A 12,696-nucleotide genomic window follows, 5' to 3' on the forward strand; every position below is an offset into this window, starting at 1 on the left:
GCCAGACAGTAGTCTTCCAAATTTCTTGGCAGAGATGAGTGAGTGCCTCCTGTGCTGCCACTAGGGGGCAATCTTACCCACCTGATCAAGATTGCTGGTCCCCCCTCCTCCCTTCTGGCCTCCTGTTTCCTTCTATTCATTCTCACCCCTCTCCCGTCTCCTCTTTCTCTCTCCCTCCTTCTGCCCTTTTCACGCTCCCTCCCTCTCTCCTTCCTCCCTTTCCCTTTCTTCCTTCAGCTCCTTCCTTGTTAGTCATTACAGAACCCACACTGTAAGACGAAAAGACCAAAGTCTACTGAGACGTTGTCTTGCTCATTCCTTCATACCCGTGCTGATATTTATTACTATTATTTATCTCTTTGGTCACAGAGACTTCTGGAAAGTGAAGCCCAGCCACCCTAAGTGGGCAGGAGTTGCCACAGTTGAGAAATTGATCTAGCAGCTCCCTTCCAGCTCAGCCTGAGTTCATGTCATCAAATTACAGCATCTTTACTTATGGAGAACAGCTGGTCATCTCTCTCTCTCTGCATTGTATTAAGCTTGGTATTCCTGAAGACCTCCAGGTCACGCCTGTCTTCCACGTAAATTGAACCCGTTCCTTTAACTCGGCCTGTAGAATTTATAGCACAATTCTGTAGCCACGTGTTCCCTTTCTCAACTCCGCCTCCCTCAGTTATTCCAAACTGCAGCATCTATGGATGTAATACAGACTAAACTCTGAGGAGACAAAAAACTAAGGAACAAAAACAGCATGTCTTCATGTCTTCCCTTATATTTCCGGCTGTTTGTATCTCCTGGAAAGTGTTCAAAAGCAAAGATGTCATTTAAGGACTAAGGTGCCCCTGACCCTCACCTCATATGTTTGTGAATGCTGGACAGTGAATAAGGAAGACCATCAAAGAGTCAATGCATCTGAATTAACGCTGGTGAAGAATCTTGAAAGGACCATGGACTGCCAGAAGACAGAACAAATCTGTCTTGGGAGAAGTAAAGCCAGAATGCTCCTTAGAAGTCAGGGTCCAGAGACTTCATCTCACGTATTTTGGACAAGTCATTAGGAGGGACCACTGCCTGGAACAGGACAATATGCCTGGACAAAGCCACCCATCACTCCTCGGTGATGGGTAATGTAGAGGGTCAGTGGAAAAGAGGAAGTCCCCCAAGCAGATGGACTGATCGAGGGTTACAACAATGGGCTCAAACACAATGACTGTGAGGCCATCACAGGTCCAGGGAGTGTTTTGTTCTGTTGGACCTGGGGTGCTAGGAGTCAGGACCGCTTCAACACCACCTAAAAATAACATAAATCCTTCTGCCGGTTTTCTGTTTGAACAATAACATAGTGCTTTGACAGGCATTCATCTAGTGTGATTCCTAACATAGTCCATTGTTGTTTTTGTTGGTAGTTGCCACTTTGTCAGTTCAGACTCAGTGTCCACACGTGTGGAGTGCAGAGTTGCCCCATAGGATTTTCTTGGCTGTGATCTTTATGGAAGGAGCTCTGGTAGCGTAGTGGTTACGAGTTGGGCTGCTAATCTCAAGGTCAGCAGTTCAAAACTACCAGCTGTTCTATGGGAGAAAGATGAGGCGTTCTGCTCCCGTAAAGATTTACAGCCTCGGAAACCCTGTACAGGGTCGCTATGAGTCAGAACCGACTCCACAGCACATCATCACCACCACCAATCTTTATGGAGAACTGGGGTGGTGCTGTAGGATAAGCACTGGACTGCTAACCACATGACTGGTGGTTCAAAGCCACCCATCATGCCTCGGAAACACTACACAGGGTCGCTAGGAGTCAGAAGCAAGTCAATGACACTTAACAACAATCTTTATGGATGAAGACAGCCAGGCCTTTCTTCCTTTGCATCACAAGGTAGGTTCCAACAGTTAACCTTTTAGGTGAGTAGTCGAAAGTTTAACTATTTGTGCAACACAAAAACTCCCATGTTCTAATATAGTTTTATAACCCAAAAAATAAGTAATACCCAAAGCCATCAAATCAGTTCTGAACTCAGAACAACCCTATATGAAAGAACAGAATGGGTTCCGAGCATTTCTGAGACTATAAATCTTTACAGGAACAGACAGTCTGGTGGATTTGAACTTCCAGACTTGAGGGTAGCAGTCCAATGCTTAATCTCCACTAGGACTTCTAGTGCAGTATTATATGTAGTTGTTGTTGTTAAGTGCTGTCGAGTTGGTTCCGGCTCATAGCGACTCTGCATAGGGTTTCCAAGGAGCCGGCTGGTAAGTTTGAACCATCGACCTTGCGATTCAAACTGACCTTGTGGTCTAGTGCTTTATCCCTCAGCGCCACACATGGGAATCTTGTCAGCCCTTTGTGAATACCCAGTTATGCATCACTTCTGAACTCAATTCTATTTCCACTCAACAAATCACATATATCATTTCAATTACTGGTTTTGTCTTCCAGAAGCCTTGGTGGGTCAGTAGTCCAACTCCCACCTTCTATGCCAGATACCTAGAACCGGTTCACAGCTACTGTACCTCACGGGCAACTACCCCCATCTGTCAGCGGAGGTTTGTGGGTACCCATGATGCTGAATAGGTTTCTTCAGAACTTCCAAACTAAGAGAGATTAGGAAGAAAGGTCTGGCTATCCACTCCCCCAAATCAGTCAACTAAAACAACAGATCATGATGGACTGATGGGCAGTTTATTGTGGGGATGAAGCGGCCCAGACAGAGTTTCGTTCCACTATGCAGGAGGCCACCATGAGTTAGGGCCAATGCGAAGACCGAGAACCACAACATAAGACAGCCCAGCAGAGGTGTCTGTAGGCAACTGGAGCCCAAGTCTCCAGGGAAGAGGCTCATGCTGGGAAGGGTACTAAAACCAAGGCCTCCCATTCCTTGCCCTCTGAGAGAGCTCCACAGTTCACCCAACTCTCGGCTTGTGGAGGTGTGCTCCTGGGACCAACACTGCCCTGCCTGGCAGCTTGTTGGAAGGGCAGGGGGCAGGCTCTCGGGCCCCCGCCTCAGAGCCCTCTCTAACAAGCCCTCAGGTGACTCGTGTGCACACGAATCTTGAGCAGTTCTCACCTGCCTCAGTGACTCGAGCCCAAGCTTCACCTCAGAAGTACGCGGTGGATTTAGTGAAAACGCCCACTCCAGAAGTTATTACTATTAAGTGCTATCAAGTTGTTTCTGACTCATAACTCATGGCCCAGTATAGGGCTTCCGAGGAGTGGCTGGTGGGTTTGTACCACCGACCTTGTGGTCGGCAATTAGTGTTTATCCTACAGTACCACACTAGGACCTCCACACCCAGAGATCCTAATTTCATTGGCCTGAACTGCGGGTATTTTCTTAATATGCAGCCAGTCGGGAGAACCACTGACCTAACGTCATTCCTGACATGGCCCCTCCTTACCAAACCCCAGCTCACAGTGATCCCCGAGGATGGAGGAGAGCTGCCCATGGGGTTCCCAAGGCTGTCAGGCAGCAGTCGACCTCAGATTCCTCCTACAGAGCCATTGATGAATTCAAACTGCCCACCTTTCAGTTAGCAGCTAAGCCCTTTAATGATGCCTCCTAACTACCAGTGGTGGTGGTGGTTATGTGCCATGGAGTTGGTTCCGACTCATAGCGACCCAGTACAGGGTTTCCGAGGCTGTAAATCTTTACGGGAGCAGAAAGCCTCATCTTTCTCCCATGGAACAACTGGTAGTTTCGAACTAGCTGAACTTGAGGTTAGCAGCCCGATTCGGGACCACTATGCTACCAGAGCTCCTTGAACTAGCAATAAATCCTACGAAGCTAGGACTTGTGTAAGGAGAACCTGCCCAAGAAGGAAACCCCCAATATTTTCACTAATAGTGATGCTTAGCTATGAATCCCGTGTGTCTTCTCAGACAGCCAGTTAGAGATACAGACACGGATTCCTCAGTCGGAAGGCAGGTGGGGGTGGTCATCTTCCACAGTGAAACAGCCAACTTTGGTTAGCCATGAGCTGAGCATCAGTCTGTGACCATCCCAGCCTTTGACAAGACTTGGTCTTCCTCATATTCTGTTTACACGTGTCTATGATGTCTGGGAGAGAAGCTAGCCGTATGCTAAGTCAATGAAACAATAAACCAAAATCAGTCCCTGAAAACTCTGTGGAGCCCAAGTCTACTCTGACACACACGGGGTCCTCAGGAGACGGAGATGACTTGATGGCCACATTTTAAGGAAACCTTAAAAAAAAAACACCCACAAAACAACGGGTACCAGTTAGCTCTTGCAGGTCACCTCTTCCTGAGAAACTCAGACATGGTAGCATTGTTCCTGCCTTCAGTGTGGCAGGAACACAAATCTAAGCCAGGGTTGTGGGTCCTTATCTTGTGGTGTGAGAGTGGGTCACTGCTGGACCAGCCAGGCCAGCTTTCATTCCTCAATCCGGAGCGCTGACTGTTCAGGGACCCCTCTGTCCTCCACCACAATGAGACAGGTTCAGCAAGTTGCACACAGAAAGAGACGACCAGCCTCTCGCTGGGCACAATTTGGTGCTATCTGGGGCGTCACTCACAGCCAGACTCTCTGCCCAGCATGGAAAGGCTGCCATCCTGAGAAGAAAGGATCACACCTTCGGGCCCGAATTCCCTCGAGACCCTGAGACTCGTTCTCTCTCCAGGGCCTCCAGCCCTCACCTGGGTTGATGCCACTGAGTCAGGCATGGGATCTCTGTCTCTGTTTTATGAAGTTCTCTGAGACACTCCCAACACACACACATACCCACACACTGCCGTTGAGCTGAATCTAACTCATAGGATTTGGGGTTGTAAATCTTGGAGGACGCAGCGGCATCTTTCTATTGTGTAGAGTGGCTGGTGGGGCAGCGAGCATGCGGCTGTTTCCCTTGTATCTGTGGTGGAGCCGGTCCAATTCATGGTCACCCAGAGTGGATTCATGGTACACAGAGGCTTACAGAAAGCAAGGGATACATATACAGGCTTGTGCTTGCTTACCCATCTGTCGGGAACAATTTCACCTGGGTCTCACCCGGGCTGAAACCCAGGTGAAATCGTTTAAAACAGATCAATACATAAGCACAATTAAGCCTATGTCCTGACGTGGTGCTGTGGGCTAATGCATCAGACTGCAAAGTCGGTTGAACTACAAGGTCGGTGGTTCAAGCTCACCAGCTGCTCCTTGGAAACCCGATACAGGGTCCCAATGGGTTGGAACCGACTCAATGTCCCTTAACAACATATCTTGTTTATTGAGTACTCTGACCCTGGGTGACCTCACCCACAATGAAGCAGAACACTGCCCAGTCCTGCACTCGGCCCATTACCAGATGTAGATTAGACCATCTTGATCCACAGCGTTCACACTGCTGATTTTTGGAGGCCAATCTCCAGGTCTTTCTTCTTAGTCTTTGTCTGGATGCTGAAACCTGTTCAATATCATAGCCACACGACAGATGATGGGTAGGGGGATTGCCCAGGAAGAATGGAACCCAGGTCTCCCATGGGAAGGCAAGGATTCTTCCACTGGGCCACCACTGCCCCTCTCTGTTATTGTTGTTGTTAGGTGCTGTCGAGTCGGTTCCGACTCATAGTGACCCTCTATAGGGTTTCTGAGGAGCTGCTGGTGAATTTGAACGGTTGACCCTGTGGTTCAAACCGACCTTGTGGTCCAGTGCATTATCCCACAGCGCCATACCAGGACTGTTACATAGATATCATATATTCTATTATGTGATTGCTGTTGTTAAGTGTTGTCGAGTTGATTCCAACTCATAGCGACCCGGTATAGGGTTTCTGAGAAGCTCTTAGTGAATTTGAACCGTTGGCCCTGCAATTCCAACCGACCTTGTGGTCCAGTGCCTTATCCCACAGTGCCACCCCAGGACTGCCCCCTCTGCTTCGCCCCAAAAGCGTTTCAGATGAAACCAATGTTCTCATCTCAAGAAACTTCCTCACTGAGGACCCTGCTTCTGAAGACCAAGGAGACGGGGACACCTGCAGTGTAGTTGGAAGCACCTGCTCCCTAGTGGGCTTCCCGTCTAACTGGTGGGGGCTGGAGCTTTAATTAACACACGATGGGAAGACAAATGGTTCTGTTATTCATCATTTCCTAGTGGCGTCTCAGTGGCAGAATTCTCACCTTCCATGCAGGAGACCCAGGGTCACTTGCTGTCAGTGGAGGCTGACAGGATACTGTGATGCTGAGCAGGTGTCACTGGAACTTCCAGACTAAGATTAGGAAGAAAAGGCTGGCAACCTACTTCGGAAAGTCAGCCAGTAAGAACCCTCAGGATCACAACAACTCAATCCCATCATGCCCAGGGTCACCATACATCGGGGGGTGAAACACCGCACACAGTTCCCAACCAGCCACAATGCGTTCTGAATTAGCGCTATTGTTGAGAATATAAAGAGGGCTTGTCAAACTTTCCTTCATCTGAAATTCAGGCCACTATGGGCCTCCCCTCACGGCAGGCTCTACAGCCATCTGAGAGAGGTCTCCCGGGACAGTGTCTACACTGGCCCCTGCGTGGTCACTGCTCAACTCAGAGTCCTTCAGACACCTGGTGGCTAGTGCAGTCCATCAGCAAGTTTAATCATTCAGGGCTGAATTATTTTCTGCGTTGAATGTTTTTGGTGAAATCGTGTTTTCCATAATGGAAAGCACTTTAAGTGAAATGAAAAAACAAAAAAGATGTTTTCGAGGTAACAAGAATTTTGATATAATTATTGGTACGATTGTAGAGTCCTGGTGTGGCGCTGTAGGATGAGCACCAGACTGCTAACTGCAAGGTCAGTGGTTCAAACCCACCAGCCGTTCCTCAGAAACCCTGTATAGGGTCACTATGAGCCCGAACCGACATCAGACACTTCACAACAACAATTGTAATTTTTAAGTGCGGTCAAGTTGGTTCTGAGTCGTAGCGACCCTGTAGAGAGTTTCTGAGGAGCGGCTGGTGGGTTTGAATCACTGACATTGCAGTTAGCAGTCCGGTGCTTATCCTACAGCGCCATCCCAGGACACAAATAGTGAGATGCTGGGGTTGGTGAGATAAGGCCTGATTCATGCAGTTATGCAAGTGCCCACCAGATGGCAGCATGCACCAAAAGTGGGATAGAAGCTTCCCATTAAACCCCAGAGCTGGAAAATGTAGGTGGGCACTGGACATGAGAGGGCTTCAAAAGTTTGTAGAAAAGTACATTCTCTTAAATCTATTTTTCCATGAGCTTTTTCTTCTTTTCTTATTGTGAACTGGGTGAAGGTTTACAGAGCTGATCAGTTTTCCATCCAACAATTCACACACATTTTGTGTTACAACACTGAATACAGTCCTCACAATGTTACATCAACTTATTCCACTTCCAGTCCTGCTTCCTTCCCGGCCCTTGTGAACTTTGCCCTTGGGTCACTGCTTCCCTCTGGACCTCAAACAGATGATGATGCTAAGGGGTGCGTACCTCTTAGTGTTGTGGTTCCCCTGGGAGAGCTTGTCTATTGTTTACTGGAAGTTCACAGGGGTGAGTTAGCTCCAGACCTGATGGGTGGCTAAGGGCCACATTTGTGGGGGCCCCACGGACTTTTATATCCCATAAGTCAGCTTCATTCTGTGTAACTCACAATTTCCTTATGAGATCTGTGTTTCCATGTTGCCCTAATTAGCAAACTGGAGACCAGTCAAGAGAGGCAAGTGGTTCAGGAAATGCTGATCAACACTCATCAAAGTCACTGGCCAGGAAGTTTGAAGTGTGCCAATGAATACACTGAATTTGTTATGTGCCGCATTAAGCACGACCTTGGGAGTCCTACTGTGGCGCTGTAGGTTAATGAACAGGACTGCAAAGTCACAAGGTGGTGGTTCAAGCTCACTGTACAGGGTTGCTGTGAGTCATAATAGACTCAACGGCACTTAACAACAACAACAAGAAGCTTGTCCTTTGGGGGAGGGATCAATATACTTTTCAGAATATGAAGGAAGGCCCACAACCAGAAAAAAAGCACAGAAAAACACACCCAGTGCAAACCCCCAGATGTTGGCTTGGTTCTGACTCACAGCGACCTCACAGCGACTGTGGTGTAGAACGGAAGTGTTCCACCGGGTTTCCAAGGCTGCCACCTTTACGGAAGCAGAAGGCCACCTCTTTGTCCCTCCACCCCCTAACCTTAACCACTGTACCACCAGGGCTCTGCTTGAGGCTTGCAGGAGCTCTCTAAGTTGCCAGAGCCACGAGACATTTAGCGCTTCGGTACCTGCGGCTCCTGGTCGTGACCGCTGGGATCTCGCTCGTAGCTCTCTGCGTACAGCCGGAGCGTGGCCCGCACACCACTGGACGAACTGAGCCGGAAGATGAGCCGCGATGCGTCCGAGAAAATGATCCGCAGGCCCTGTGACCAAGGACATCCAGAATAGATCGGTGAACACACAGACAGATATGGTACAGGTGACACACAGGTAACATTAACATCATCGACTGAAAATCTGTCACATTGCTATGATGCTAGAAGCTACGCCAACCGATATTTCAAATACCAGCAGGGTCACCCACAGTGGACAGGTTTTCAGCAGAGCTTCCAGACTAAGAGACTAGGAAGAAAGACCTGGAGATCGTCTTCTAAAAATCAAAGAAAGTCTGTGCATCACAACAGAAGAGTGTCCTATACAGGGCTGGCAGATGAGTACCTACGTTGGAAGTGGTAGGAATAGTAGTTAGATGCCATTGACCCATAGCGACCCTATTCACAACGGAACGAAACACTGCCCAGTCCTGGGCCAACCTCACAATCGTTCTAGGCCTGTACACACGGTACAACATTGAAAGGCCATGTACAAATGCCACAACAATGTCATGACCCGGGACACACATTTCGCTGCGTCGTCCTGAACCTAATGCAATGGTAACTCACAACAATGCAGGTCAGTACACTGTACTATTTGCTTACCCACACAGGGTGATGCGGAGAGCTGAGAAGTTACTTAGGGCTAGACATTTGTTTCTATTCTATTTCCATCTCTTTGTGGCTAATGTTGAGGGAGCGAAGTGAACGGATGCTCTGGCACTATGGGAACCAGAAACACATTGGGTGACCTGTAATAAATATCCATGGGCCCAAAGCTCATCCCTTATAGATCCGCTGGACCAATGGGGACAGGCAATGTATCCATCTCAGTGAGACAAATTACCCATACCAAAGACCCTCAGGTGAGGTCAGACTTTGCTTTCAGCCGGGTCTTTTTTGTTTAGTTCATCACTCCCAGAGTCCTCTGGTAAAAGCAGAATCTACAAAGAACTGCTTGGTGCTGGGGCCTCCGCTGTTCAGAGGGGTAGCTGAGCACATCTGTCTCCTCAGTTCTTCCTGTCCCTACGCCTTGGCCACCAGGGTGGGATGGGAACAGAGCTGTGGACACACCTTCCCACTGCCCAGTCTTAAATCTCCTCTCTTCATTTGTTTTTGCTCAGAACGTCCCTACTCTTCTCATTAGAGATAGGGGTATTTTAAAAGTACGACCACAAGAGCATACTACAATTTTCCGTTAAAGTAAATGTATTCACCCAAGAAAACTGATCATGAATTATCCGTGAAGGGTCTTCAAAAAGTTCCAGGGAGAATGGGATGAAAAGATAATGGATGATGAGTGAAATTAATCAATCACAAAAGGACAAATATTGCATGAGATCACAGTTGTAAAAAGCTAAGAGAAGTTTTTCTTGCTAAGAGAAAAGGTCTATAAATGGTTACCAGGGGTGGGAGGGAAAGAAAGTTATTCACTGGCTAGAGACTAGACACATGTTAACAAGAGGGAGACTGACAGAAGAAAAATGAAGGTAGGGAAAGACACAGGGAGGAATGCAAGAGTTAAAGAGGAAAGAGGTAAACACAGTTAACTGATGAGACATGGAGGGGTTGCGATCATTTCACTGTAACGAAGTATATGATTTGTTGAACGTAAAGCTAATGATCCGCTGTGTAAACCTTCACTGCATTCACAATAAAAAGATTTTTTGAAAAAGAAGAGATTGGTATTTTTTTCATGGACTTTTGGAAGTCCCTTTAATAAGTGTATAGGCTAGGGCCAAGGGAAGGAAGAGGTGGGAATGAAACTGTCTGGGGATTTGTTCCTTCTGGAGAAACAGAAGTCTCATTGATATGGCTCATCAGACAGCTCTGGTAGGCAATTGATCCTTGAACTTTCTCTGGCCTCAAATCCTGCCATTGTTGAGAATAAGCCGTTGTTGAAAATATACTTGTACGTGTTGTGTAAGTCAGACCACCAAGTCTTGACCCCACTGAGTTGTGAAATCTGTTTGAAAGGATGGGATGCTCAAAGTGGTTTTCTTCTTTCTACATTTGGGGACATAGTTTGTTCCAATCCCCAAACCAAAAGCTTCAGTCATCCTTACTCAAGTAAAACCGCTACTGAGTTTATTCTGACTCACAGCAGCCCTTCAGGATGAAGTACAACTACTCCCTCCAAGACTGGAAATCTGAGTTTTGAACAGACAGAAATGTATTTTCTAATAGCGACTATAAATCTTTATGGGAGTTGTTGTTGTTAGGTGCTATCCAGTTGGAGTCCTGGGGTGGCTCTGTGAGTTAATGCCTCAGACTGAAAAAGCCCTTTGAACTACAAGGTCGGTGGTTCAAGCTCACCAGTCGCTCCTTGGAAACCCTATGCAGAGTCGCTATGGGTCGGAACTGACTCAACGGCACTTAACAACAACAACAACAATGTCCAGCTGGTTCAGACTCACAATGACTCTACACATGACAGAACAAAGCTCTGCCTCGTCTTGTGCCATCTTCACAAAGGTTGTGCTGTTTCAGCCCATTGCTGCCACCACTGTGCCAATCCATCTCGTTGGGGGTCTCCCTCTTTTTTGCTGACCCTCTACTTCTCCAAGCATGATATCCTTCTGCAGGGACTGCTCTCTCCTGATACGACATTCAAAGTACCAGACACGAAGTCTGGCCATCCTGGCTTCTAAGGAGCATTCTGGATGTACTTCTTACAAGACAGAATCAGCTGTTCTTTTGGTAGTCCGTGATGCTTTCACTATTCCTTCCCAACACTATAACTCAAAAGCATCAATTCTTCTAATGGCTTCTTGATTCAATAATCAACTTTCACAAGCAAATGAAGTGACTGAAAATACAATGACTTGGGCCAGCTATACTTTAGTCCTCAAAGTGACATCTTTTCTCTTTAATGAGACCTCTTGAAGTAGACTTGTCCAATGCAATATATTACTTGCTTTCTTCCATGAGAAGAAAATGAAAACAAGTGTGCTAGAGTGAAAATATGACCTTGAGTATTGTTGTTGTTGTTAAATGCTGTCGAGTTGGTTCCAACTCACAGCGACCCTGTAGAGGGTTTCCAAGGAGTGGATGGTGAGCTTAAGCCACCAATGTTGTGGTTCAAACTGACTTTGCAGTCCAGCACATTAACCCACAACGCCACATCAGGACCTTGAGTACATCACACCTGAACTTAGACACCATCTCCAGAACAGGTTTGTTGTATTAGACATTAATGACCAAAGACCAGAAGAGTGTGGGGCTTCAACAAGAACGTCACAGAGGGCACTCCAGAGCCCAAAGACACTGACCTAGCCACTGGGGGCTAAAGATAAGAAGGAAGCAGCCAGCTAGTCTGAAGAGGTGGGAGGCGTGTGAAAGCTCCAAGATGCTCAGACATTACCCATCGGACCTAGCATGGATGGATGGCTGACCAGAATCCGACCAGATGAAGATGAAGAAGTCTGATGATACAGGGAGCAAGCACAAACTGCTACAACCTGATCAACTGGACCCTCGGCTATGGATGAGGCTGCTCAAAACTCCACATCATCACATCAAGGATAAAGCATGTCTCCTTAGCACACTGGGCTGATAGGGACAGGCTGCTTAGAATTCAGCTACCAAAACTAGGGGGCTACAAAGGCACGAAGTGGCTGCCTTACAAGCTTCCATGAGGGTGCTAAGTGAGAGAACGAGAGAGTAAGACAGAAACCCTACTGGACAGTTTTTCTCATGCCCAGATGAGTCTAGTGATGAGGGAGATGGGATTTTATGATTCAATTATGAGTAACTGTTATCAGGTCTAATGGTGATGGTCACAACTGTAAATGTAGAAGAGGCACAACTAAAAGGGGGGAGTAGTAAATCTGTCATTTCAGGAACAGGGTACCCAAGGACCATCAAGAGGGAAGAACATGAGAAGAGTGAGGGATCCTGAGCAGAAAAGCAGCAACAACAGAGATGGTGGAGGAGGTGATGGCTCAGAGAGACAGAGAAGGTGCAGGCTCTCGGCCCAGGGACTGAGAAAGGCTGTGTGCCTGTGGGCAGGAGGCTGGCTTGCAAAATGTGCCCTTTGGACATCTAAATGAATACGTATTTTCAATGCAATATGTGTACATTAAAAAAGTAATAGAGGTAAATACTGTTGACTGGCTGGGGTGCATGGCGGGGTTTGTAATCATGGTACTGATCTGCTGAATGTAAATATGGTGACCTTCTATCTAAGTGTTTACTCACTCAAAAGCTTTAAAAAAAAGAAGAAGATCACACAGGAAGAACGCCAGAGGTCATTAAAATGATAAGAAAGAAAAGACAGAATTGATTTCAGAAGAGACTCTGTAACTTGCTCTTGAGTGTTGTTTTTGTTGTTAAGTGCTGTTGAGTTGATTCCGACCCATAGCGACCCTGTATAGGGTCTCCAAGG

At 47.2% G+C, this 12,696-nt stretch overlaps 1 protein-coding gene across 1 annotated transcript in view; it reads right to left on the reverse strand.

The window, feature by feature from the left end:
• Positions 1-12,696, reverse strand: part of PGM5 (phosphoglucomutase 5) — a 210,713-nt gene that overhangs the window by 22,994 nt on the left and 175,023 nt on the right. Inside the window, exon 10 of the mRNA XM_006863728.1 lies at positions 8,226-8,360. Within this exon, the coding sequence (XP_006863790.1) occupies positions 8,226-8,360 (135 nt within the window). The remainder of the gene's footprint in view (positions 1-8,225; positions 8,361-12,696) is intronic.

The sequence above is a fragment of the Chrysochloris asiatica genome, unplaced genomic scaffold (assembly GCF_000296735.1).
Source record: "Chrysochloris asiatica unplaced genomic scaffold, ChrAsi1.0 scaffold00056, whole genome shotgun sequence".
In the NCBI taxonomy this organism is placed as follows: domain Eukaryota; kingdom Metazoa; phylum Chordata; class Mammalia; order Afrosoricida; family Chrysochloridae; genus Chrysochloris; species Chrysochloris asiatica.